General features: G+C 45.8%; 1 protein-coding gene across 1 annotated transcript in view; it reads left to right on the top strand.

Moving 5' to 3' along the window:
- LOC309547048 (uncharacterized protein) overlaps window positions 1-27,543 on the top strand; it is a 59,569-nt gene that overhangs the window by 22,624 nt on the left and 9,402 nt on the right. Inside the window, exons 2-3 of the mRNA XM_082246834.1 lie at window positions 26,125-26,230; window positions 26,310-26,416. Of these exons, the coding sequence (XP_082102960.1) occupies window positions 26,125-26,230; window positions 26,310-26,416 (213 nt within the window). The remainder of the gene's footprint in view (window positions 1-26,124; window positions 26,231-26,309; window positions 26,417-27,543) is intronic.

Raw genomic sequence — 27,543 nt, 5'->3', positions numbered from 1 at the left:
CGGCCTTGTGTGTGTGAGTCATTGTTTCATGTTGATTGTTGTGTTTGTCGGTTATCTTTCACAATTGAATCCTTTTATATATTTTGTACACTGTTCCCCCTATTGGGGGTTTTTAGACATTGTGTCTGTTTGCTCTTCAATAAAGATTTTTTTCTAAATTTATACAGTTTGTGTGAGCATCCCTCAATGCAGCCGTTCTAGGGAGCTGTTCTATAGCTCCCACCTTCCTTGATTCTGTTATTGCTATTTGGCTGCGGTGGCTCCCCATGATTTAGTAAAGGCGATCTGTAGTATATTGATCAGCCCCCAGACGGAGTGTGTCTAGTCAACAGAGACACCACAGACTCAAGGCTTGGGGTGTATATATTTTTTATTCATTCTCTGTATATCCAGATACCCTTTCTTTAGTGGGGTGTGTGGCCCTTTAGAACCATGTTGTTTTTTTTCCTCTATATAATGATTCATGCTAAAAAAAAGGGGTCCTCATGGTGTAGTAATTTCAACGTAGGTATTTATTTAAAAGTAGTAACTTACATTTATGTTTAACTAGTTGCCGACCACCCATTGCAGATTTACTGTTGCAAGGTGGCTCGACGTGCGCGGGGCTAGGGGTTGTGTGCCTGCTCTCCCCGCGATGTGTTGATTTTATACAGTCCCGATAAGTCATCAGGTAGAGGCCAATGATTTTTGGCCTGGACCTGGTGATCTGTTGTGACCAATTGCAGAGCTCCCTGTGCCTGTGTAATGTAAAAACAGGCACAGGAAATGATGCAATCTTCTCCCCTGAAGCCCTTTCGGTTCCAGCGTGAGAAAAGAGAGCATCAGACGGTGAGTACACAAGCACTGACACCAGTACACATAGGCACACATTTAACCCCCTGAATAACCCCCAGTTCACCCTTTCACTCCCTGTCACAGTGTCACCATACACAGTATACAGATAATTTACTGATCACTGTATTAGTGTCACTTGTGACTTCAGTTAGTGTTAGAAACAGTTAGTGGTAGCTAGTGGCAGTCCCAGATAGGTTTAGGGTACCCACCATACATCCCCTAATAAAGATTTAACCCCCTGATCACCCTCAGTTAACCCCTTCATTGCCCTGTTACAGTGTCACTATTATAGTGTACAAATCTTTTTCTGATCACTGTATTAGTGTCACAGGTGACATCAGTTAATGTTAGTTAGCGTCAATAGTCAATTAGTAATACATTTTAATCCTTTGATTGCCAGTGACACACACACACACTACACTAAACATCTCCATTACTAGTATAGTATCTGAACGGATCAATATCTTTTATCTGATCAGAACTATACTAGCCTCCCCAATAGTTTAGTGTTCCCAAAACGCAGAGTTAGCAGAATCGGCCCCAACACCTGCCAGCACCTGCGTTTAGCACCCCCCCCCATCCCCCAAGAAGTTCAGTATCAGCAGATCACTGTCACTTCCAATACACTGCACACTAAACCGCAGTGTTAGCCGAGTCAAGCCTGATCTCTGCTAGCACTAGCACTTACTTTTTTTTGGTAATGGTTCAAGCAGTCCTTGACAACCAGGTGCTTTTTTACCTGTGAGTCACACAAGGTACCTGTTAATTGGCCAAAATGTCCAAACAGAGGTACACTAGTGAAGAAGCCTACACGATGCTGAGCATGACAGATGAGAGCGATAGAAACGCCTCACTGTCAGAATCGGGCTCAGTATTTGAACCAGTAGAGAGCGGAGGCAGCCTGACAGATAGCTCTGATGACGGAGTAGGGGTCCCTGCTAAGGTCAGGCGTACCCAACCCGGTTCTTCTGTTGCTGAGGTGCAACTGGCAAGCACCAGCAGCCTAGTACATCCTGGTCATAGTCAAACCAGCACTGCAGTAACACTTGGTGTCACGTACCTGATCCGAAGCCGGAGTGTAGAGAGGGCTCCCCTTGCGGCTAGGTGCAGAACACCCCTGGAGGTGAGACAGGGAGTGCTGTGCCCGAAGTAGCACGGGTTGCCGGCTGGGATGGCCAGATGGTAGCTGCGGCCAATGGGTGATAGGTCCAAGGCGGATCTGGAACACTTGACAAGCCAGGCAGGTGTGCTGCAGGAACAAAGGAAAGCTGGATAGCCCAGAGGAGACTGGTAATGCGGAGTCAATAGCCAAGCCGGGTCAGACACTGGAGAAAACAGAGGAAAGTCCAGGGACAAGCCAAAAGGTCAGGAGCCAGAGGTATCAAGAGGAGTCGAGGTCAAGCAATCCGGGTCGGCAACAGGAAATCCAAGGTAAGCAGGCAAAACAAGATCATCCAGCAAATAGTGACTGTCATTGCTGAGCTTAAATAGGCCGTTTGGCGCCAAGCGCCGTCACGTTCTGCGTGCGCGCGTGCGCATTGGCACGTGCACGTTCTTGGTTGAGTTTGCCCGGAGTTGGCCATGCATGCGTATTCGTGCCAATGCGCGAATGCGCTGATTAGCCAAACTGTTGGAATTTACCTGACACTTGGTGACATAGCGAGTCCCATAAGTGCAGTTCAAGCTGGTGCGGTGGCTAGTACAGTATAAAGCATAGTGTCCTCCCTGATGCGCTTGCAAATTGTGATTGGGAGCCCACCACTTCTGCAGTGCCCGTACCCCCCCCATTCACTGGCCAACCCAGAATCCAGGTGGAAACAGACGATTTTACTCCCCCTGTTTTTATTTAGCTGTTTTTTCACGGTAGATCTGTAAATCTATTGTGGAACAAAGCAATTTATGTTCCGATCAATTTATTGCCGCAAATCCGAATTTGACCCTTGCCAAAGAATTTGCATGGAAACGTATCACTGTTTACAAATTTAAAACCTTTCTGGGCCTATCCCTTCTCATGGGCATTACTAAAAAGGAATGAGTTGGGGTCATATTGGTCCACTGACCCAATTCACCATATGCCCGTGTTCTCTGCTGCCATGGCCAACCATTGTTTGCTTTGCAGGTACGCCCATCAGCTACAGCACTGACTTGTTTATTCTGACAGCAACAGCGTTTGCTCCCAGCATATACGTAAATCAATAATTGCAGCACTGTAGGAGTTCATATAACCACCACAGTTAAAAAAAAAAAAAAAAAAAAGCATATATGGCGAAGCATAGGGGAAGGGGTGGACACAGAGGGCGGATCTCCCTTATGCTTCACCATATATTTTTTAACACTTTTCTTGGCAGAGTTTTTTCATCCACATCGATTGATGCGAGTGGAAGAATCTGCTATGTTCAAAGAACATTGCATGTATGCCCATCATTTAAAGTTGGTAGATGCTGGGAGGTCTAAAGGTGGGCATACCGCACACTTTCTGACAGATATTTCTTCATCCACATCAATCGATGTGAATGGAGGAATCTGTTAAGTTCTCTTTTTTCGTTCAGCCCACAGTAGAGCTGAATGATTCTGGATAAAGAGATTAACAATTTATTTTGCCTAGAATAAAGATCACGATCCTCTCACGATTCTCGGCGTAACATCATCTTTTACATTACATTATACAAAATATTGGGCTAACTTTATTGTTTATTTTTTTTTATTCATTAAAGTGTATTTTTTGCTAGAAAAACTGCATTTGAAAGACTTCTGCGCAAATACAGTGTAACATAAAAGATTGCAATGATCGCTATTTTATTCTCTAGGGTCTCTGCTAATATATATAATTTTAGCAGTGACCCTAGAGAATAAAATCATGTTTGGGGGTTCTAAGTAATTTTCAAGCAAAAAATACTGATTTTTAGCTTGTAAGCAACAAGTGTCAGAAAAAAGGCTTACTCTTTAAGAGGTTAAACTGCCCTCACTTACAGACGTAAGTTCATTCCTTTTGATCTAAAAGAACGAAGAGATGCATTGTGTGTATATAGTTATCTAACTGCTATCATAGAGGATATTTAAATTCCCTGTGAGAACAATAAAAATTATGAAAATAAATAATTAAAGAGAAGGTGTCAAAATTAAAAAAGCAAAATAAAAAAAAAAAATTTAAAATTCAAGCACCCCTGTCCTCCCGTGTCATATGTAAACAGTAATTGCAGCATGCATGTCAGGTATCACCGCGAACGTCAGATCGAGTGCAGTAATTCTTGCAGTAGACCTCCTCTGTAAATCTAAAGTAGTAACCTTTTTAAAGGTTTTTAAAAATGCACGTAGTTTGTTGCGTTTGGAAAATCTGTGCGCAAATACCGTGTGACAAAAAAAATTGCAACACCCACCATTTTGTTCTGTAGGGCTTCTGCTTTAAAAAATATATATAATCTTTGGGGGTTCAAAGTAATTTTCTAGTAAGAAAAACAAAAAAAAAAATGTAATGTAATGAAAAGGCTTGGTCTTCAAGTGGTCAGAAGACCATGGTGTGGGTGATGTGTGGCATAAGCTTCTAATATTTGGCATAAAATGCCAAGACGGTTTAAACACGGTGTAGGAATTACAACAGTTTGTATATGTACCTCCCACTTTTTAAGGGACCAAAAGTAATGGGACAGATTAACAATCATAATCGCACTTTCACTTTTTAATACTTGGTTGCAAATCCTTTGCAGTCAATTACAGCCTGAAGTCTGGAACGCATACACATCACCAGACGCTGGGTTTCATCCCTGGTGATACTCTGCCAGGCCCCTGTCTACTGCAACTGTCTTCAGTTCCTGCTTGTTCTTGGGGCATTTTCCCTTCAGTTTTGTCTTCAGCAAGTGAAATGCATGCTCAATCAGATTCAGATCAGGTGATTGACTTGGCCATTGCATAACATTCCACTTCTTTTCCTTAAAAAACTCTTTGGTTACTTTCGTGGTATGCTTCGGGTAATTGTCTATCTGCACTGTGAAGTGCCTTACAATGAGATCGGAAGCATTTGCTTTTTCAGCCTAATGATGGCTTTCTTCACTGATAGTGACAGCTCTTTGGATCTCATATTAGGAGTTGACAGCAACAGATTCCAAATGCAAATGGCACACTTGAAATGAACTCTGGACCTTTTTATCTGCTCCTTGTAAATGGGATAATGAGGGAATAGCACACACCTGGCCATGGAACAGCCAATTGTCCCATTACTTTTGGTCCCTTTAAAAAGTGGGAGACCCATATACAAACTGATGTAATTCCTACATCTTCCACCTGATTTGGATGTAAATACCCTCAAATTAAAGCTGAAAGTCTGCAGTTAAAGCACATCTTGTTTGTTTCATTTCAAATCCATTGTGGTGGTGTATAGACCCAAAAAAAATTAGAATTGTGTCGATGTCCCAATATTTATGGACCAGACTGTATATATACACTGAATGCCATCATTACAGGTATTTAAACCTACCAATACCAGTATACAATATTTTTGCCTATAGTAGTCCTTTAAATTTGCGAGAAGTTTTAAAATCCATGTTCACCTTTTTATATATTTTCTCTCCGTAATAAAGTTCCCTTTTCATTATTTCTGGCTCCTACCATTCTATAAAGTATGTTCCACAAAGCTGTACAGAGTACAGTAATCATCAGTAGCTAATCAGATTTTAGTTTACTATCATTAGATTTTATGAGTTCTGATGTGTAGAATTGCTATGGATTTACTGAACACAGCATATTACTTGATGCATTATTGACTCTGCATTTCTAGCATGCAGTAAAGATGCTGATGGATTGTGTGTGTGTGTGTGTGTGTGTGTGTGTGTGTGTGTGTGTGGTTTTTTTTTTTGTTTTTTTTTTTAGGGAACCTACATTGACAGAATATGTAGACTGCCATTGCTGATCATTCTTTCTGAAATTACCAGTTAACTGGCTGTCAAACCGATTCACCAGTTTCAGTGTTTGAATCCGTGGCATGAAAACATGCCACGCTACATCAATCTTCCCACCACAATCCACGCACTGATGTGACCGTCTAACAGTTTGTTTGCTTGGTTTACTCCATTAATCTTAGAGAACATAGAGAACATGCTCTGTATCTCTTACATTTGTACTGAATGTACTGGTCAGTTATTTTGGGAAATATATTAAATTGCAATATGTGTTTCGCCACATATTCATTTGTATAAAAGAAAGGAAAAGGAGAGCTCTGAAGAAGGGAGCTTGACTCCCGAAACGCGTTAGCGGTCGCAATTTCCAGGACATGGTCCAACACATGTGTGACGGGAATTTGCAATACGATTTTAATTCTTCATGTTTGTGAGTATGCATTCAGCATTTTATTAAATTATTTTAAACAGTACCACGGGTAATGCACTAGGTGTTTGCACCTCCTTTTCCTTTCTTTTATGCATCCGTTTGGAGTTCCCTGCCTGAGGAGAGCAGCACGCCAGTCTTCCCCTTCGGAGTGAGCGCTTGGCTGACATATCTGTTTTGACATATTCATTTGTGTATTGTTTTTAATAGGTTACATGACCATTTCCATACATGTACAGAAAGGGTCAGTGTCACTACTGGAAGCTTGAGGCGATGCCTGGACTCTATAGAGGTTGCAAAGGCAGTCCAACTCCTCCAGGATGGCACATCAATAGGTACAATTGCCAGAAGGTTTTTTGTGTCTCCCAGCACAGTCTCAAGTGCATGGAAGAGATTCCAGGAAACGGGCAATTACTCTAGAAGAGCTGAACATGGCCATAGAAGGTCCTTAACCCATCAGCAGGACCGGTATCTGTTCCTTTGTGCATGGAGGAACAGGATGAGCATTGCCATAGCCCTACAAAGTGACCTCTTAACAGGCTACTGGTGTGAATGTCTCTGACCAAACAATCAGAAACAGACTTCATGAGGGTGGCCTGAGGGCCCGACGTCCTCTAGTGGGCCCTGTGCTCACTGCCCCACACCGTGGAGCTCAATTGGCATTTGCCATTGAACACAAGAATTGGCAGACCCGCCACTGGCACCCTGTGCTTTTCACAGATGAGAGCAGGTTCACCCTGAGCAAATGTGACAGATGTGAAAGGGTCTGGAGAAGCCGTGGAGAACATTATGCTGCCTGTAACATTGTTCAGCACGACCGCTTTGGGGGTCGGTCAGTGATGGTCTGGGGAGGCATATCTGTGGAGGGAAGCACAGACCTCTACAGGCTAGACAATGGCACCCTGACTTCCATTAGGAATCGGAATGAAATCCTTGGATCCATTGTCAAACCCTACACTGGTGCAGTGGGTCCTGGGTTCCTCCTGGTGCATGACAATGCCAGGCTTATACGGAGAGTATGCAGCCAGTTACTAGAGAATTAATGATCTGATACCATTGAATGGCCCCCACGCTCGCCTGACCTAAATCCAGTAGAACACCTCTGGGACATTGTTTCAGTCTATCCGCTGCCACCAGGTTGCACCTCCAGTTTGTTTAGGAGCTCAGTGATGCCCTGAGAGAGAGAGCGAGAGAGAGAGAGTTTTATTATCAAATCATTATCTAAACCCACTGTCCAATGCAAATTTGTTCCGTCAAGACACCCCATTTTCTGTAGTCCTAACTCTATCTTCTGAGAGTCTCCAGAATGGAAGCACGTGCATTTAAATGGATAGGCAGAGGGCAGGTGAACCATTTAAAAACCCTGACTTTTTTTTTTTTATCATCTGAAAATTTGCACAGTCCTGCCAAAGTAGGGCAGTGCCTTAGGGAGGTATCCTCGAAACCTGAAGATCCCCTAAATACTCACCTGAGCGCGATCTCAATTCAGTGCTGTACCTGAGAGCAGTGGCACTGCTCTCTCTCCCCCTCCTCACTGGATGGGTTATTGGCTCCTGCTGCTGTCAGTGAAATCCAGTGACGAGGGGGCAGGGATGAGCCTCACTGTGTTTTGTCAATGGACACAGACGCATCTGTACCACCATATAAGGTGGCTTCCTATGGTGGCACGCAGAGGAACCCAGAGCACTGGTGGAGAACCCCAGAAGTGGAGGATTGGAGCTACTCTGTGCAAAACCATTGCACAGAGCAGGTAAGTAATACATTTTAGTTATTTTAAGAAAAAAAATGTAATTTTACAATCTCTTTAATGATGCTTAATGGACAACACTGCAGCATAGGCTTTTGCAATGCGCAAAACACTTGGTCATGCATACTGCTGTGTACTTATTTGACCATGCTTAGAAGTTTTAAAAATACAAAATGCACAAAATACCGAAATGTTGACCGGAAAGGTGTTTGTAAAATTGAAGATAGACCCTCCTTACTAAATTTGTTGCACACATTCTGTACACTGACCCCCTGCCCCCTTCCCGTTAGATGTACATGGTTTATATACTCTGTCTCTGTAGTGGAATGTGCTTATTGCACATTATATAAAATAAACGTAATGATAAAAACTTGTAGATGCTGTATGTCCGCTTTGCTAATAGCGGACAATGTTCTTTTATTTATTTTTTCTCTTCTAATTGTGATTATTCCCTATACAGGAAACTTGCCTCTGAATGTATAATTACAAATTCTTAGCATAGTTAAATTAAAGTGTAATTGTGTAAAACATAATTGGTCTTTTAATTGTACGTATCTCTTGATGATTGAGTTCTATGATTCTGCCGAGATTTGTTAGAAGACTTGCTTGCTTATAACCAAGAATTTTGACAAACTACATCATGTTGAATGTGGTTCATTGATTAGCAGATGGACAGTTCTATCTCTGATGACCCATTGCTAATACAGTACTAGTAAAATGTATAGTCGGTGACACTGAACGCCATTCCATCAATCACTGAACTTGACAGGTTTGTCTGTGTCACTCTCAGGAGGAAAAGCTAGAATACTCTAAATTGCACACATTTGCCAAACAAAATTTTAACAATCAGTCTTTTTTTTTTGTATGTTTAGATTCTGGTAATTAATTAGAAATTGGGCTAGGAGACACATCACTAAACCCTGGGACATTATTCGCAAATAGTTTATTCTTAAATTGAAAGTCAAACTTGCAGTATTGTGTTTGCCCTGCCGCAGTCCACCCAGACCTATCAAATCTGTTACACATAGGTAGGTGTTATGCCATATGTCTTACACACAGAATGTTTAATTAGCTAAATGCTCACAATTAATGTCCTGGCCCATAGGCATTGATACACCCTAAAGATGCCAATAGAATGCAGATCACAGCCTTATAATATGACTGTTTAGGCATTGATCAGGAGAGAATTTAAAGTGGACCTGTTATGGGGAACATTTAGAAATTTTGTGCATAAGTAATACCCTGATAATGTACATATCGTCTTGAATTCCTTCCTGATGATGAGGGTGCCAAGCCACTCCTCTGCCTACAGCAGGGGTGAGCAGTTCATTTTCTCAAGGAGCCACATGAGAAACCTGGAATGTTGTGGAGGGCTAAACTTAAAGTGACCTTAAACCTTTGGGTTTTATCTAAAACCATGACAGGGGAGCCTCTGGGAGTCCATTTTGGCTGTGGGAGCTCCTCCTTTTCACCTGAAGTTGACTCCTGGGTTTTTCCTTCCCCTTGGATCCTGCACGTGGAGCAGAGCTATCTCTGGTGCAGACCGCTGCTACTCTGGTCTTTCCCTCTCTCTCTGCTGCAGGTTGTGGGGTGCTCTGCTTGCTGGTGACCTGGTGGTGCTACTGGCGAGGTGCGGCTTTCCTTAGCGCTGCTAGACACTTTTTGTGGTGGGTCCCCTTTTTTATATAGTCTCGGGAGCATGTTTCCCCACCTCAACCCCTCTCAGAGGCCGCAGTTCCCTTGGGGTCCCAGCCCTCCATTGATGCACTGACCGAGATCCTGGAGTCCTTTGTTGCCCTGGGGTAGAGGTGGCCTTTGGGCGGGGGCTAGCAAAAAGCATCCCCCTGCCTCATCTGTCTCATGAGATCCTGAATCTGACTCAGCAGCCACAGGGTTTGCAGCCATGCTCCCTGATTTACCAGATAGTGAGTGTTATACCTCTACACCTGTAGCTGCGCATGAGAAGGAACTGGTTGACGCACTGATTACATCTGTGCGGGAAACTTAAAAAAAGAAGGATGCAGCTGAGGCGAAAGGGTTTCCTTATCTCTCCTATTTTGACAAATTTGTGTATAAAGAATGAGAGCGTCCAAAACACTCTTTTGCGGTTCCTAAACCCTTTGCTGTGAGGTACCCCTTTGAGGAGTCAAAGTGAGAAGCAGACTGTTCCACCAGTGGTTGAACAAGGCAACCGTGAATCCGGTAGAGGAATCTCCAGCTTTTAAAGATCTGGCTGACAGGAAAGCGGAGTCTGTGGCTTGCAATATGTTCACTATTGCTGGTTCGGCATTTAGGCCAGTCCTGGCCAATACCCTGGTGTCGCAAAAGCTAACTGGGTAGGCTAAGCTTTTGTGTTGTGACCTAGAGGGTGAGCAGATTCCCCCTGCTTTTGCTGAGCTAACGAACCAGTTGGTCCAGGGGCTGCAGTTTGTCTGCGATGACTCTTTAGACGCGGATCCCCTAAATTCCTAGCTACCTGTTTTGGTAGGGGTGCTTATGCGTGTAATGTGGCTTAACTGTTGGTCTGCGGATCAAACTTCTAAAAAAGCTCTGACTGATTGCTGATCGCCTGTTCGGGGCTACCCTGGATGACATCATTAATAATCTCAGGGGAGAAGAGTACCTTTCTTCCACAGTCTGGGAAGGGGGAGCATTATCCGTTTGTGGCATTTTACCCTTTGGTCTCACCTCGGGTCTTCAGAAAAGTGTGGGCCCTGGTTCTGGTGTTGCTACGTCAGCGGGGCATTGCGGTGCTGGGCTATCTGGATGACCTCCTCTTGCGAGCGTAATTCTCTGCTGCCTTGATGGTGTTCCTTCCTCTTGACAAACTCCAGAAGTTATATGCTGCGATTTTATCTACTGCTGTCCAGCAGATAGTCCTCCCCCCGAACTTGTATGCGGTTGCTGGGCCTGATGGTGTCTCGCTTCGAAGCGGTTCCGTTTGCACAGTTCCATATGAGGGCCCTTCAAAAGGAGAGCCTGGTGAAATGGGACAAGTGTCCGAGGTCTCTGGACAATCAGATTCGGCTGTGCCGGGAAACGAGGGGGTCCCTGGTCTAGTGTCTTTGGCAGGACAAATCCTTTCTCCCTTTGTATTGGACAGTGGTCACCACGAATGCCAGTCTGTCAGGTGGGGAGGTGTCCTGGGACTGAGCTCTGCTCAGGGTTGTTGGATGCTGGAACTTTGGCTGTGCCTGGATCACTGGACGGATCCACTTTGGGGACTCCTGGTACGGATCCACTCGGACAATGCCATGGCGGTGGCCTATATCAATCATCAGGGCTGAACAAAGAGTGTGTTGGTAGCCCTGGAAGTAGCCAGCATCCTACGATGGGCAGAACGCTTCGTTCCAGCCCTCTCCGCCATAAACAATCCAGGAGTGGAAAACTGGCAGGCGGAATATTCCAGTCAATCTTGTGGCCCTGGACTGGCCTCGCCGGCCTTGGTACGCCGACCTGGTGCAACTGGTCACCAACATCCCTTGGAGACTGCCTCTCAGGGAAGATCTATTGTCCCAAGGACCAATCTTCCATCCTGCTTTACAGTCACTGGCTTTGACAGCCTGGCTGTTGAAAGCCAGGTGCTGAAGGATAGAGGTTTGCCTGGCTCAGTGATTCAGATACTGCAGAAGGCTAGGGAAGTCTACTCCTAGGAAGATCTACCATCGTACGTTGAAATCGTATATTTTGTGATTTCGATTGGTGTTCACCGTCATTCTTTTTCGGTGGCTCAGATTTTGACCTTTTAACGAGTTGTCGAGCAGAAATTGGCCATGAAAACTATCAAGGGCCAGGTGTCGGCCTTGACGTTCTTCTTTCAGTGACCCCTGGCCACGCAGTCCCTGATGCGTACTTTTTTATTCAAGGAATTTGACATCTGGCTCCAAAGGTGCGGTCTCTTCTACCACTGTGGGATCTGAACTGTGTGCTTTCAGTTCTCCAGAGGCCTCCCTTTGAGAATATTCGGGAAATTCCCCTGGTTACGCTGTCCCAGAAGGTAGCCTTTTTGGTGGCTATAACCTCTGCTTGCAGGGTGTCAGAGCTGGCGGCGTTATCTTGTCATACCCCCTACTTGGTGGTCCACAAAGATTAAGGTGATTCTTTGGCCATGTTTGTCGTTTCTTCCTAAGGCCTCTTTCACACGGGCGTTCCGTATGTCCGTATATCACCCCATCTGTTTGCGGGTGATATATGGACATAATGCATGTCAGTGGGATTTCGGATGTCAGCGGATGACCATCCGCTGACATCCGATTTGCGTCCTTTCAGTTCTGTTCCGTTTTTTGGAACGGAACAGAACCCTATTTTTCCTCAGTTTTAAAAAAGGAAAGGACGCAAAATCAGATGTCAGCGGTGTCATCCGCTGACATCCGCAATCCCATAGACTTACATTATGTCCGTATATCATCCGCAAACGGATGGGATGATATGCGGACATACGGACCGGATGACACAAGTGTCAACCGTGTCCATAAAAAAAAAAGTGCCGGAGCAGTTTGCAATACGGTCCGCTCCATGTGAAAGGGGCCTAAGGTAGTCTGATTTCCGTTTGAATGAAGACATTGTGTTGCCTGTCCCAGGCCCAAACATCCTAAGGAAATTGCATTTCATGCCTTGAATGTGGTTCGGGCGATTTGGATATATTTGGCAGCCACAGAGTCTTTTTGGAGGTCAGACTCACTGTGATCATGAACAGGCCAAGAAAAGGGCTGTCCACCTCTTCTGCGACCATTTCCAGATTGATCAAACAGACTGTGGCTCAGGCCTATTCTATCAAGGGTCAAGTTCCTTCTTTTCCTGTGACGATGCACTCTAAGCTTGGTGCTTCTTGGGCCTTTCGTCATCAAGCGTCAGTGGCATAGGTTTGAAAGGCGGCCACTTGGTCGTCGGTGTATGTGTTCATTAAATTCTACAAAGTGGATGTGTTGGCATATGTGGATGCTTCCTTTGGCCACAAGTTTTGCATGCTGCTGTATAGAGGGTCTGTTCCCTCTTTGGGGGTGTATTGTTCAGATTGGACTCCAGTTGTTTTTGTTTAACTCCTGTTTACCTGGTTGGCTATTGTGTTTTAGCCTTGGGATTTTTTTTTTTGTCTGACCCCCTCATGTTTGGCACTGCTTGGGGACGTCCCTGTGGTTCTGAATAATGGAGAGCTGTGTCCGTCAATGAATGCAAAAATGGTATTTCTCTTACGTCCTCCGACAGTCGCCGCCCACTTCATATTCATCACCAATGGGGTTATGTCCTCTATTCCGTAGGAGTAGCTAGGCAATAGAATATGTTAGTACAAAGACTTTTAACATATCCCACCCCCAGGGGGTGGTCCCCTCAGTACATAACCCTCCACTTCCTGTATCCAACTCAGTTTCATTTGTCTAGCTGTCAGGAGTAGCTGGAAGTTTCTGTGCTGGGGCACCTTGTCTCAGCTCTCTTTCCTTTCTTTGGATTTTATTTGAGTTTTTTCTCACTTTCTTGTTAGCTGTTATTTTACCAGCGTTAGTTAGTTCTTCGGAAGAAGAGGGTCATGCGGGCTGCGTCTCGGGCTGACCCCCCTGGTAGCAGGCTGTGGGTCAGTGGTTTCTCAGCCCGCCATCGAGCGTTCAGTCAGGTATCGCTCCTGAGTTATCTGAACGACCCATCCCTGTTCCGTGCAGGGATGCTGGGTGAGGTGGCTACCTCACCGGACGCTGTGCGGTTTCTCAACCCACCTTCTGATGCGTCCTGGATGCGACTCTCCCTGCCTCATGTGCAGCGGTTTGTTTGCCTGTGCGGGTCCCCCACGCCATGTAAGAGGTAAGTGCATTTATGTGGGGACCTGTCTGTCTGGGGGGTGTCAGTCTGGGACTGTGTACCTTGCCCTGTGTTCACACTATTACGTTTTCCCTATCTCTCACATTGCATGCTGTGGGCTGCAGGAGGGGGGGCTGGCTGCACTCTGTGTCAGTTTTCTGTCTGTGTGAACGGCTGTGTGCTGTGGGGCTTGAGTTTCTCATGCTTGGGGCACATTACAGCGCCGCTGCGGCGGTTTACCATGTTCCTTTTTTGGGCAGATGGTGTGTTTTACTTCACCCTCATGGGGTGTGGGAGCGGCGGTTTCGGCGCCAAAACGGCGCCATTTTGGCTGCGATCGCTCCGGCCGCATGTTTTACATGCATGGCGGCCATTTTCTTGTAGCCTCCATAGGCTTTAATAGAGCGCCCTGTATGCCAGCCCTTCCTTTCCTTCAGGAGCACCGCAGGCAGCAGCAGCAGCACCGATCTCTCCAGGTTCATTTCTCTCTATTCTCTGTATCCTGCCTTGGTATGCTTGTCCCTGTGGGGGTCCCTTGTGTGGGGTGCTTAGTGTGAGTGGGCTACAATCACAGCGCTCTCTTAAAGGGGCGGTCACCCATTTATTTTTGCTACTACAGGGGCATGGATTCTCAGGAATGCTAGTTTCCTGCCAATTTAGTGGGAAGCCAGGGGACTGCGGTTTCCCCCCCCCCCCCGGGGGGGATTTGGCTGCGATTGTGGCTAGCCTTGCGACTCAGGTGCAAATGCTGGTGGCTGCTCAATCCTCTAAAAGGCCCAGAGGGTGATGGTACTGGGGCTGCTGTGGCAGAGATCTCCTTATCGGGGTCTCGTTCCTCCCTGGACCTTATAGGGTCAGAAATGGAGGCTGAGGTAGAGGGGGTTGATAATTCTCCCCCTGGCTCGTCTGAAGAGCTTGCACTCATGGATGAATTGGTTGCTTCTATCAAGCAAACTCTACGTTTGGAGGAGGAAACATGTCCTCCAGCTGCCTTGGCGGCTTATGAGACGCAGAAAAGGCGCAAATCATCGCAGATGTTTCCATGCACTGATGTTTCCATGCACTGATGATTTTCAGCGCGCTGTGAAAGAACGATGGCGTGATATACGCAAACCTTTTGCTGTACCAAGTAGGTTTAAGCTGCGCTATCCTTTTACGCCCGCTACTGATGGGCGTTGGTGTGTCCCACCTCCGGTGGACCATGCGTTAGCAGTTTTGAACAAGTCCACTGCGATTCCTGCTGAAGACACCCCGGTGTTCCGGGATGCCACGGACAAGAGGATGGAGTCCCTTGCCCGTCGTACCTATTCTATTATGGGTTCTATGTTGAAAGCTTTATTTGCTTCACTTATGGCGGCCCAGGCGGTCGCGAGCTGGACGCAGGTGCTTAGGCGTGTCCTGGTGGCTGATTCTGCCCCCCAGGCGACTTTGGATATGGTGGATCAAATCCACCAGGGTGTCATGTATTTGTGTGATGCGGACCTGGATATGGTTCCGTTGGCTGCACGTGTACACAGTGTAGCGGTGTTATCTCGCCGCCTGGTTTGGTTGAAGTGTTGGTCTGTGGATCAATCTTCACGTAAGACCTTGGCCAATCTGCATTTTGATGGTTCTCGCCTTTTTGGCGAATCCCTGGATGCCCTAATTAAAGGGGTCACGGGGGGTAAGAGCGCGCTCTTACCTCAATCCCACAAGACTAAGACGGCTCCGGGAAAAAAGAATGCTTTCTTTCGGCCCCCTCAGGGGTCCTTTCGTGCCTTTCGGTCACACTTTGGGGCAAGCCATCCAAGGGTCAAGGCTCCCGCAAGAAGCTGTGGGCAGGTAAGCAAAAGTCCGGCCAATCCGGTTCTGCGGCCCACAACAGTGCGGCCTGAAGGGGCCCCCTCACCCAATTCACAGGAAATCGTTCGATCTGGCTACTAGATCGAGTTTATCTCTCGGCCGGAGAGCAGATTTTTTCCCTCAAGTCTTCTGTTATCCCCGGAGCGTTTGCGGGACCTGCATCTAGCGGTGCAGGACCTGAGGGCTCAGGGAGTGGTGGTCCCGGTGCCTCATCGGGACAGATTTCGAGGGTTCTATTCCAATCTGCTCGCCGTGCCCAGGAAGGAGGGCAAGGTGCGTCCGATTCTGGACTTGAAGGCGCTGAACCGCTTTGTGCGGGTGCGCAAGTTCCGCATGGAATCCCTGCGGTCGGTGGTGGCTGCCCTGGTTCCGGGGGAGTTCATGGCTTCCATCGACTTGAAGGATGCGTATCTTCACATCCCGATTTTCGAGGGTCACCAGAGGTACCTTCGATTCGCCATAGCGGAAGATCATTACCAATTTGTGGCGTTGCCTTTTGGTCTCGCCTCGGCTCCGAGGGTGTTCACCAAAGTGCTGGCACCGGTTCTGGCTTTGTTGAGGGCCCAGGGCATTTCGGTTCTGGGGTATCTGGACGATATTCTGGTTCGGTCTGCGACCAGCCAGAGTCTGGAGAAGGATCTGTCCGTCACGTTGCAGACTCTGCAGGAGTTTGGTTGGACGATCAATTTTCCAAAGTCGACATTGTGCCCATCGGTTCGGATTTCTTACCTGGGTATGATTGTGGACTCTGTCCAGGCGAAGGTCTTCCTGCCGGAAGAAAAACTCGCAGCTCTTCAGGAGGCAGTCAGGTCCCTCAGGGACGTTCCATCTTCGTCCATTCGGACGTGCATGCGGTGTCTGGGATTGATGGTCTCGGCTTTCGAGGCGATTCCCTTCGCCCAATTTCACACAGGGGATCTCCAAGCGGAGATATTGTCCAAGTGGGACGGGCGTCCGCAGTCTCTGGATCTCCAGATGTCATTGAGTTCTCAGACCAGAAGGGATCTTCTGTGGTGGCTTCAATCCCCCTCAGTATCGGGGGGCAAGTCTTTTCGTTCCCTTTTCGTGGACGGTGATCACCACGGACGCCAGCCTGTCGGGCTGGGGTGGTGTTCTGGGCGTTCTGTCCGCCCAGGGTGTTTGGTCGACGGAGGAATCCTCCCTTCCGATCAACGTTCTGGAACTGCGAGCGATACTCTTCTGTCTTCGTCGTTGGACGGACAATCTTCACGGCTACCCGGTTCGGGTGCAGACGGACAATGCCACGGCGGTGGCTTACATCAATCACCAAGGGGGCACCAGGAGTGCCCGGGGCGGCTCGAGAAGTGGCCGCGATTCTGTCTTGGGCCGAGACGCATGTCCCGGCAATATCGGCAGTTCACATTCCGGGGGTGAAAATTTGGCAGGCGGTTTATCTAAGCCGCCAGACCCTGGACCAGGGGGAATGGTCCCTTCACCCGGCTGTCTTCCAGATGTTGTGCGCGAGGTGGGGTTTTCCGGAGGTAGACCTGTTCGCGTCTCGTCTGAACAACAAAGTACCACGGTTCGTGGCAAGGATGCGCGGTCCTCGGGCAGACGCGTCGGACGCGTTGGTTGCCCCGTGGCATCAGTACCAACTGATGTATGCGTTCCCACCGATTCAATTGCTGTCCAGGTTCCTTCGCGGAACCGACCACGGTGATTCTTGTGGCACCGGACTGGCCTCGCCGGTCCTGGTACGCAGACCTCGTAAATCTGGCAATCGACGCCCCGTGGCGTCTGCCTCTTCGAGAAGATCTTCTGTCGCAAGGACCGATCTTCCTTCCTGCTTTACAGTCGCTGGCTTTGACGGCCTGGCTGTTGAAACCGAGGTCCTGAAGAACAGGGGTCTTTCCCCTGAGGTCATTCACACCTTAATAAATGCGAGGAAGTCTTCCTCGGGGAAGGTTTATTACCGTACTTGGAAGGCGTATTTTGCCTGGTGCGAATCCAGGGGTTTCTCTCCTGACACTTATTCGGTGTCTAGGGTGTTGCCCTTCCTTCAGACGGGTGTTGACCAGCGTCTGGCGCTGGCCACGATCAAGGGTTAGGTGTCTGCTTTGGCCGTTCTTTTTCAACGGCCTGTGGCATCTGATTCTTTGGTTAGCACTTTTGTGCAGGGGGTACGTCATCTGATCCCTCCTAGGAGGGACCCTCTTCCCTCTTGGGACTTGAATCTAGTTCTATCAGTATTGCAGCGTGCTCCTTTTGAAAGGATCAGGGAGATCTCGCTGTCTTTGTTATCCAAGAAGGTCGCCTTTTTGGTGGCTATCACCTCGGCTCGTCGAGTGTCGGGGCTGGCAGCCTTGTCCTGCAAGTCTCCGTATCTGGTTGTGCATTTGGACAAGGTGGTCTTGCGACCTAACCCTACTTTTCTTCCAAAAAGGGTTTCGGACTTTCATCTCAATGGGGACATTGTCCTACCTTCGCTTTGCGCGAAGCCGAAGCATCCGACGGAGGTGTTGCTTCACTCCTTGGATGTTGTCCGGGCGATTAGAGTCTATCTCAAATCGACTGAGTCTTTTCGCAAGTCGGATGCCTTGTTTGTCCTTCCGGAAGGTCCTCGGAAGGGCATGGCGGCGTCGGCTTCTACAATCGCCAAATGGATCAGACAGTCCATTGATCAGGCCTATGCTTTGAAGGGGAAAGTTCCCCCTGTACCTGTGAAGGCGCACTCTACCAGATCTCTGAGTACATCTTGGGCCTGTCGTCATGGGGCCTCTGTGGCCCAGGTGTGTAAGGCGGCGACTTGGTCGACCGTACACACTTTCACGATATTTTACAGAGTAGATGTTCAGGCATCGGCTGATGCTTCCTTTGGCCGCAAGGTTCTTAGTGCGGCAGTTCCCTAGAGCCCTTGTTACAGGTTCTTTGGCTTTTTGGGATATTTGTTTTTTCCCTGGGTTTTCTTGCTCCTGTTGAGCGAGTGTTTTGTTCTTATGCCCAACTGGTTTCCTTCCTTTGGTAAGGTTCCTTTCTCTGATGGGGAGACGGCGTTGCCTTGGGCGCGGCTGCGTTCTTCCCACCCCTCATGTTTACACTGCTTTGGGACATCCCCATTGGTGATGAATATGAAGTGGGCGGCGACTGTCGGAGGACGTAAGAGAAAACGGAATTTTTGTAAAATCTTACCTGTAAAATTCCTTTCTCTGAGTCCTCCGACAGTCGCCGCCCCCGCCCCTCTTTTGGGATTTTGATGTACTCTCTACTGCTATTCCACTGAAACTGAGTTGGATACAGGAAGTGGAGGGTTATGTACTGAGGGGACCACCCCCTGGGGGTGGGATATGTTAAAAGTCTTTGTACTAACATATTCTATTGCCTAGCTACTCCTACGGAATAGAGGACATAACCCCATTGGTGATGAATATGAAGTGGGCGCGCGACTGTCGGAGGACTCAGAGAAAGGAATTTTACAGGTAAGATTTTACAAAAATTCCGTTATTTTGTACTTACCGTAAATTTGATTTCTCTGAGTTCATTGATGGACACAGCACCCACCCTTCTATGGAGTTTTAATACTTCTGACACTGCTTGTTACTAAACTGAAGGCCAATAGCATAGAGGGGGTTGTATGCCACCTAGGACTGCCCAAAGGCATAGCCAAATCTTCTTTTTTCTGCCTAGTGTCCTACTCCCGTAGGGGGCACTATAACCCTGTGGTTCTGAATAATGGAGGGCTGTGTCCGTCAATGAACTCCGAGAAATGGATTTTACGGTAAGTATAAAAATTCATTTTTTTTTTGCCTTCCTCTGGGTCGACTGTGGCTTTAGAGCTTTGTATATGGAGGCTTTCATATTTATCCATATATTTTTTTTTTTTTTTCTGTTGGCTGAACCCAATAGACTTTGTTTAGCCTGAATAACTATAACTATAGTAAGTAATCCTTAATACAATCCAGAAATTTTTTTTGATTTTTTTTCTTTTTGCATGGGAAAGAAAAATAAAATAATCTAGCATATATAATTGCAAAGCAAGGCATGCTGTAATTTTAATGTAATTAAAAAAAACCTTTCTTTTTTTATTCTGCAGCACTGTAATTGTCTGTACAATTCAATGCAATATGACTACCTGGAGGGTACACAGAAATTTTTTTTTTTTTTTTGCTTGTGTGAATGGCTGACCTCTTCCAAAAGTCTGTACCAAGATACACGTCAGCTTTTAGGCATCCTCCAACAAAAATTTCACTTTTGGGGGTTGATCACTTCTAAAGCAATGCAGACCCTGCAGCTTTCCTTATTAGTGCACTGCAAGTGCAGCAGATGATCAATAATGAAAGTCACTCCCATTCAGAATCTGGACCTAAAACAACAAAAAACAAAATATACACTGCCTGGCCAAAAAAAAAGTCGCCACCTGGAATTTAGCAACTAACTAAACTAAGCATGCAGTAAGTATCCTATTGAATAGTTCCTTTGTGTGCCCAAAGAATGAGGTCAGCTGACTACCTGAATATACTGAATGACCAGGTTATTCCATCAATGGATTTTTTTCTTCCCTGATGGCACGGGCATATTCCAAGATGACAATGCCAGTATTCATCAGACTCAAATTGTGAAAGAGTGGTTCAGGGAGCATGAAACATCCTTTTCACACATGGATTGGCCACCACAGAGTCCAGAACTTAACCCCATTGAGATTTTTTGGGATGTGCTAGAGAAGGCTTTGTGCACTGGTCCGACTCTCCCATCATCAATACAAGATCTTGGTGAAAAATATATTCAAAACTGGATCGAAATAAACCTTGTGACTTTGCAGAAGCTTATCGAAACAATGCCACAGCGAATGCGTGCCGTAATCAAAGCCAACAAAATATTGTGTGATTTTTCTTTTTTTTTTTTTTTTGGTGGCAACATTTTTTTTTTGGCCAGGCAGTGTATATATCCCAATGTTTTTGTAAAATATGAAAGAAGATGTTACGCCGAGTAAATGGATACCTAACTTTAAAATTGTGCACGTTCATAAAATGGCGAAAAATTTCAATACATAAAAATCTCCATAGGCGGCTTAAGAATGTTTACAGGTTACCTGTTTAGGCTTCATTCACATATATGCGTCTCGGATCGCGGGCAAAATTGCCACAATTCTGCCCGCGATCCCGAACCATTGCGAGACGCCCGTGCGATTTCCATGACTTTCAATGGCACCCCAAACGCGGTGCGATTTTTGCCGCGATTCGTCAGGCGACAATCACTGTAAAATCACACAAACAGAATCGCGGGACGCCTGTCGCCCAAAAAAAGTACAAGAACTTCTTTTGGGTGACAGGCAATTCTGCCCGCAATCCGAGGCGCCTATATGTGAATAGAGCCTTAGAGTTACAGAGGAGGTCTGGTGCTAAAATTGTTGCTCTTGCTCTAATGTTTACGGTAATACCGCACATGTGTGGTGCAAACACTGTTTACGTGTATGCGTTCACTTCTATGTGCGAGCATAGAGGGATGGGGGGCTTTTTTTATTTTTAGGCCTCTTGCACACGATCCTCCTGTTTGAGCATCTACTTTTTTCCAGACCTTTTTTCTTGTATGTATTTGAGAGTATTCGCATGTATTTGCATGTATTCGCGAGTATTGAGGCTTAAATTACTGACCAAAAATGCAGATTTTTCTATTTTGTTCTTACTGAAGAATGCACAGCGCTTGTTTACGCGCCTGTGTGCATAGGCACATTACATTAATGGGCTGTATTTTAGCTCAAAAAGCTGTACTGAGCATTTTCAAGCCGCAAGATGCTCAAACAGGAGTATTGTGTGCAAGAGGCCTTACACTGTCCCTTCTTCCTTTTTTTTTTTTTTTTTCTTTTCCCATCCATAATTTCAGACGCGACGCTTAGGAATGTTTACAGGTTACCTGCTTAGGCTCCATTCACATATAGGCGTCTCGGATCGCAGGCAAAATTGCCGTGATTCTGCCCACGATCCCGAACTATTGCAAGTCGCGGGATGCCGGAGCTATTCCTGCGACTTGCAATGGCACCCCAAACGCGGCGCGATTTTGCCGTGATTGTCACCGGATGCATCACGGTAAAATCGCACAAACAGAATTGCTATACTATAATTAGAATCATTGCTCTTGCTCTAATGCTTGCTTCAATACCACACATGTGCAGTATGTTCACCGCAATACCGCACATGTGCAGTATAAACACTGTATGTGTATGGGTTCACTTCCATGTGCCAACATGCACTAAGAGATGGGGGTCGTTTTACTTTTTTTTTTCTTAATTTGTAAAAATTTCTTTACCGAAAGTGACATCGCTCCGGTCCTCCAAGGTCATCCTCCTTACACCGAAAGTGACATCATGACATCGCTCCGGTCCTCCAAGGTCATAGAGACCATCAGAAACAATTTGGTCTCTGTGACCAGCTGGCCTCACTGTCGGATCGTTTCTTTGGGTGCACCGATAAAAACGTTAAGGGGGGGTTGTGTGGAACATCCCCTACCACTGCTTCTAAAAGTGATCCAGTGTCTAATGAGCCGCTCGGACCGCTTTCTTAAGAGAGCCACCCGCCACCTGAAAAAAAAAATACTGGGGTTAATGGCTGATCGCTTCAGCCGTAACCCTAATAAACCACTTGCAAACTGCAATGTGTGTGCATATATGCATATATATATATATATATATATATATATATATATATATATATATATATATATATATATATATATATAATATATATATATATAATATATATAATATATATAATATATATGTGTGTGTGTGTGTGTGTGTATGTTATTATTTTTACAGGATTTTATATAGCACCAATAGTTTGCGCAGCGCTTTACAATATTACTAGGGACAGTACAATTACAACACCTTTCAATACAGAATGAATAGGAGGGCCCTGCTCATGGAGCTTACAATCTAAAGTGAGGGGGAGGTGGTACAAAAGGTAAGAGCTGCAGGGGATGATTTGATGGAGGTGACTCAAGTACAGTTCTTAACTGTAGGTGGAGTAGGCTTCCCTTAATATACGTTTTTAAGGATCACCTAGGCAGACAGGGTAGGAGTTGACTGGACATACTGGGGTAGGGAGTACAGAGGATGGGAAATGTTCTGGAGGAGAGTATGGGAGGAGGTAACTAGAGAGCCAGAGAGCAAGATGTCTGGAGAGGTTGATTTGGGCAATATCTACATATGAGGATGGTGATGTAGCTGGGGGCAATGTTAAGGGTGACTTTGTAGATTGTGGTTAGTATTTTGAATTTTTTATACGGTGTAGTAGTGGAAGCCAGTGTAGGGATTGGCAAAGAGGAGTAGCAGTCACGAATCGGTTAGTAGGGTGTAGTATAGCAACTGCATTCATAATAGATTGAAGGGGGGGTAGCCTGTGTAAGACCAGTGAGGAGGGAGTTGCAGTAGTGAAAGTAGGATATAACCAAGAAGTGAATAGGTTGTTTTGTGGTGTCGTTAGTCGGGAAGGGGCGAATTCTGGAAATATTGTGGAGGCTGTGGTGGCAAGATTTAGCAAGTGATGGGATGTGAGGCCCGAAGAAGAGGTCAGAGTCTAGAATTGCGCCCTAGCATGTGCGGAGGGACCAATTGTGGTGCTGTCGATCTCTATAGTAATAGGGGGAAGGAATATTACAAGCTAGGTTTTATAAAGATTGAGTTTGAGAAATTGGTGTGACCTCTATACAGATACAGTATCTCACAAAAGTGAGTACACCCCTCACATTTTTGGAACAATTTTATTATAACTTTTCATGTGACAACACTGAAGAAATGACACTTTTCTACAATGTAAAGTATTGAGTGTACAGCTTGTATAACAGTGTAAATTTGCTGTCCCCTCAAAATAACTCAACACATAGCCATTAATGTCTAAACCGCTGGCAAAACAAGTGAGTACACCCCTAAGTGAAAATGTCCAAACTGGGCCCAATTTGCCATTTTCCCTCCCTGTTGTCATGTTATTTGTTAGTGTTACAGTGTCTCAGGTGTCAATGGGGAGCAGGTGTGTTAAATTTTGGTGTTCTTGCTCTCTCTCTCATACTGGTCACTCGAAGTTCAACATGGCACCTCATGGCAAAGAACTCTCTAAAGGATCTAAAAAAGAATTGTAGCTCTACATAAAGATGGCCTAGGCTATAAGAAGATTGCCAAGACCCTGAAACTGAGCTGCAACAAGGTGGCCAAGACCATACAGCAGTTTTAACAGGACAGATTCCATTCAGAACAGGCCTTGCCATGGTCGACCAAAGAAGTTGAGTGCATGTGCTCAGCGTCCTATCCAGAGGTTGTCTTTGGGAAATAGACATATGAGTGCTTCCAGAATTGCTGCAGAGGTTGAAAGGGTAGAGCCTGTCAGCTCAGACCATACACCGCACACTGCATCAAATTGGTGTGCATAGCTGCCGTCCCAGAAGGAAGCCTCTTCTAAAGATAATGCGCAAGAAAGCCCTCAGTTTGCTGAAGACAAGCAGACTAAGGACATGGATTACTGGAACCATGTCCTGTGGTCTGATGATGCCAAGATAAACTTATTGGGTTCATATGGTGTCAAGCTTGTGTGGCTGCAACCAGGTGAGGAGTATAAAGACAAGTGTGTTTTGCCTACTGTCAGGCATGGTGGGGGAAGTGTCATGGTCTGGGGTTGCATTAGTGCTGCCGGCACTGGGGAGCTACAGTTCATTGAGGGGACCATGAATGCCAACATGTACTATGACCTACTGACACAGAGCATGATCCCCCTCCCTTTGGAGACTGGACCCCAGGGCAGTATTCCAACATAACCCCAAACACACCTCCAATACAACCACTGCCTTGTTAAATAAGCTGAAGGTAAAGGTGATGGACTGGCCAAGCATGTCTCCAGACTTAAACCCCATTGAGCATCTGTGGGGCATCCTCAAAAGGAAGGTAGAGGTTCGCAAGGTCTCGAACATCCACCAGCTTCCGGATGTCAACATGGAGGAGTGGAAGAGGACTCCAGTGGCAACCTGTGAAGCTCTGGTGAACTCCGTGCCCCAAGAGAGTAGGGCAGTGCTGGAAAATAATGGGGACATTTGGACATTTTGACTTGGGGGTCTACTCCCTTTTGTTACCAGCGGGTTAAATAATAATGGTTGTGTGAGTTATTTTCAGGGGACAGAACACTGTTATACAAGCTGTACACTCACTACTTTACATTATTGCAATTGTCCTTTTTTTCAGTGTTGTCACATGAAAAAGATATAATAAAATATTTACAAAAATGTGAGGGGTGTACTCACTTTTGTGAGATGTTGTATGTTGCTTAGTAAATTTGTGATAAGTGAGGAGACCGAGGGGGTGAGCTGGTGGTATTGTAAGCCACGGGAGGTTATCAACTGGTCCGGGGAAGGGGTATAGAGAAAAAAGGAGGGGCCCGAGGAGAGAGCTTTGGGGTACCCCAAAAGGAAGAGGAGCAGAGGAGATGGTGTTGTATGTGAGGCTGAAAGTGCGCTGAGATAGGTTGGAGGAAAACCAGGTTGGAGGAAAACCAGGAAAGAGCAGAGTCGGGAGGCTAAGGGAGTGGATTTGAGAAGAAGAAAGTGGTTAACTGTCAGAAGCAGGGGAAAGGCATAAAAGTATGAGTATAAAGTAACGACCATTGGTTTTAGCAGTTAGAAAATCATTAGTGAGTTTTAGTAGGGCAGTTTCAGTGGAATGTTGTGGGCGGAAGCCAGATTGTAGAGGAACAAGAAGGTTGTTGTCAGTGAGGTTGCAAAATGGTTGTGGACAAGGCATTCAAGGAGCTTGAAGACAAATGTTAGCAGGGCGATGGGTTGTAAGTTATTCAAACGGGTGGGGTCCAGTGAGGGGTTATGTGTTTTTTTTTTTTTTTTTTTTAAATATGGGGGTAACCATTGCATGTTTGAGAAAGGTGCCGATAGAGAAATTGAGGATGTCGGTTAGAAAGTTTTAGGATAGGGCAGAAAGGGGTTACAGTTTAAGTCCCCATTATCCTGTGCAACATGTGCTTTGGCTGTCTTGTGACAGCGCACAACAAGAGGGATTTCATTATTGTCTATGGGGCCATTTACACCTACAGTATGCAACAAGCTTTCATGCAACTTTAAAAAAAAAATAATGTGCAGGCAGCTTTGCTTTTGCTTTGTTTTTGGCCCCATAGACTTGGGAGTGCATGAAAAACACATGAAAATGCAGACCTACAATTGTGAACCTAGCCTTACAATGGTAAGTCTGCTAGTGGAAAGCCTACGCAACTTGGAATGAAAGCACTCTGTATATTGTAGTCCAACAATAGCTGGAGAACTGGATTATGTCACAGTCTCCCACTGGGTTACATTCTAGATAATCACATTGTAATATCTGCAGAAAGCCTAGAATTAATGGGTGGTAGTCATGTGCTGTATCCGAAAAAGCCGGTAAAAAGCTTTTTTTTTTTTTTTTTTTTTTTTTTGTAAAATAAGATATCACAAAACAGTCAGGCGGGACAGAAACCCACAAGCAAGAAAAGTGTATTGATTAGTATTTTATTCTTTTAGAGAATAAATTAAAAATAGATCTTCAGTGCTTTTGTAAGTTGTGGTGATTTTTTATTTTTTTTTTTGCAAAATCTAATGTTTTTGGTGCTGATTTTCAACAGGAAGTGGAACGTTTATTCTTTTGTCACATCTCAGCCTGCGATGGACAGGGACAAATTATTTACGCCAGAAGATTCAGACTGGGTTAATCACAGTATGGGGAATACGGTAAGTGTCTATTTTCAAGATTGACGTTCTTGTTTTGGGAGTAATTGTATTAACTTTTTTTTTTTTTAAATTATTTCAGCCTCGGGACATTTTTGTTTCTAAGAATCCTCCGTGATGGTCATGATAGGAGATTCAATAAAGTTCGAGACAATCCAGGAACATTTCTGGTTTACTGGACAGTACAAGGTGAGTGTTAAAGTGAATGGCCTCTCTTTTAGTCCTATTTTACATGGCAGGGGTTTCTTAGCTGCAGCCAAACATTTTGTCCAATACAGATAGAGAACTAACATCACAGATATACAGACTAGTGCTATCTTTGTTCCCGCCTAAGATGTAATATAAATTGTGACTGGTCAGAAGACAGTCTGAGCTTAGAGGGGTTTGAGGGAGCTCTTGATATCCCCAAACGAATGGGGTCTGAGAAAGAGAATACTGTAACTAGCTTATGGAAGCAAAAGCTAAATTGAGCACAGAGCAGCCAATCATCTTGCACTGATGGAATTAGGAAAGTAATCCGAGTGGTCACCTTGGAGAACCACTCTCCTTTGCCCCAGTGTATTTTATAAAGTAATTATAAAAGCAGAGCTCCAGGCTCCCCCCCCCACCCCACCCCTCCAAAAATTAAAAGTCAGCAGCTTCAAATACTGTAGCTGTTGACTTTTAATATGAGGAGGCTTACCTGTCCAGGGGTTCCACGATGTTGGCACCCCAGCCAATTTTTTATTTGGCTCACGGGTGCTGCTGCCAACATTCCTTGTAAGGCAAACCGGCAGTGAAGCCTTGCCAAGCCCGGTGGCGGGGGAAGGTGGAGGGGGGCCAAACTTCCTGCAGCGAGCTCTCCTGCAAGTGGGGATGAGTACCTGTCAAAAACTACCCCTTTTGGGTGGAGTTCCGCTTTAGAGCCGGTTCACACTGAGGCGACACGACTCCTTACTACTTCGGGGGCGACTTGTGCAGTCCCGTGCACCACGACTTCGGAGCGACTTGCAGGGACTTCACATAATGGAAGTCTATGCAAGTCGCTCCAAGGTCGCCCCGAAGTAGTACAGGACCCTTTTTCTAAGTCGGAGCGACTTGTGCCGCTCCTATTAGAACGGGTCCTGTAGCGGTCAATGGACTGCGAGGGAGGGCGACTTGTCAGGCTGACAAGTCGCGCTAGTGTGAATGGGGTCTAAGTGTTACTAAACCCTAACAAGAATGATGTATTGCTACAAAACTTAGCATTTACCATATTTGCCCTATGGTAAATGCTAATTTATCTGCTTTATTTTTTGTAAGTTTTGCTCTTTCCCTCAGTTGCTCCTTTGAAATTG

The sequence above is a fragment of the Pelophylax lessonae genome (assembly GCF_965119305.1).
Source record: "Pelophylax lessonae genome assembly, chromosome: 2".
In the NCBI taxonomy this organism is placed as follows: domain Eukaryota; kingdom Metazoa; phylum Chordata; class Amphibia; order Anura; family Ranidae; genus Pelophylax; species Pelophylax lessonae.
This window is presented reverse-complemented; position numbering and strand designations above follow the sequence as displayed.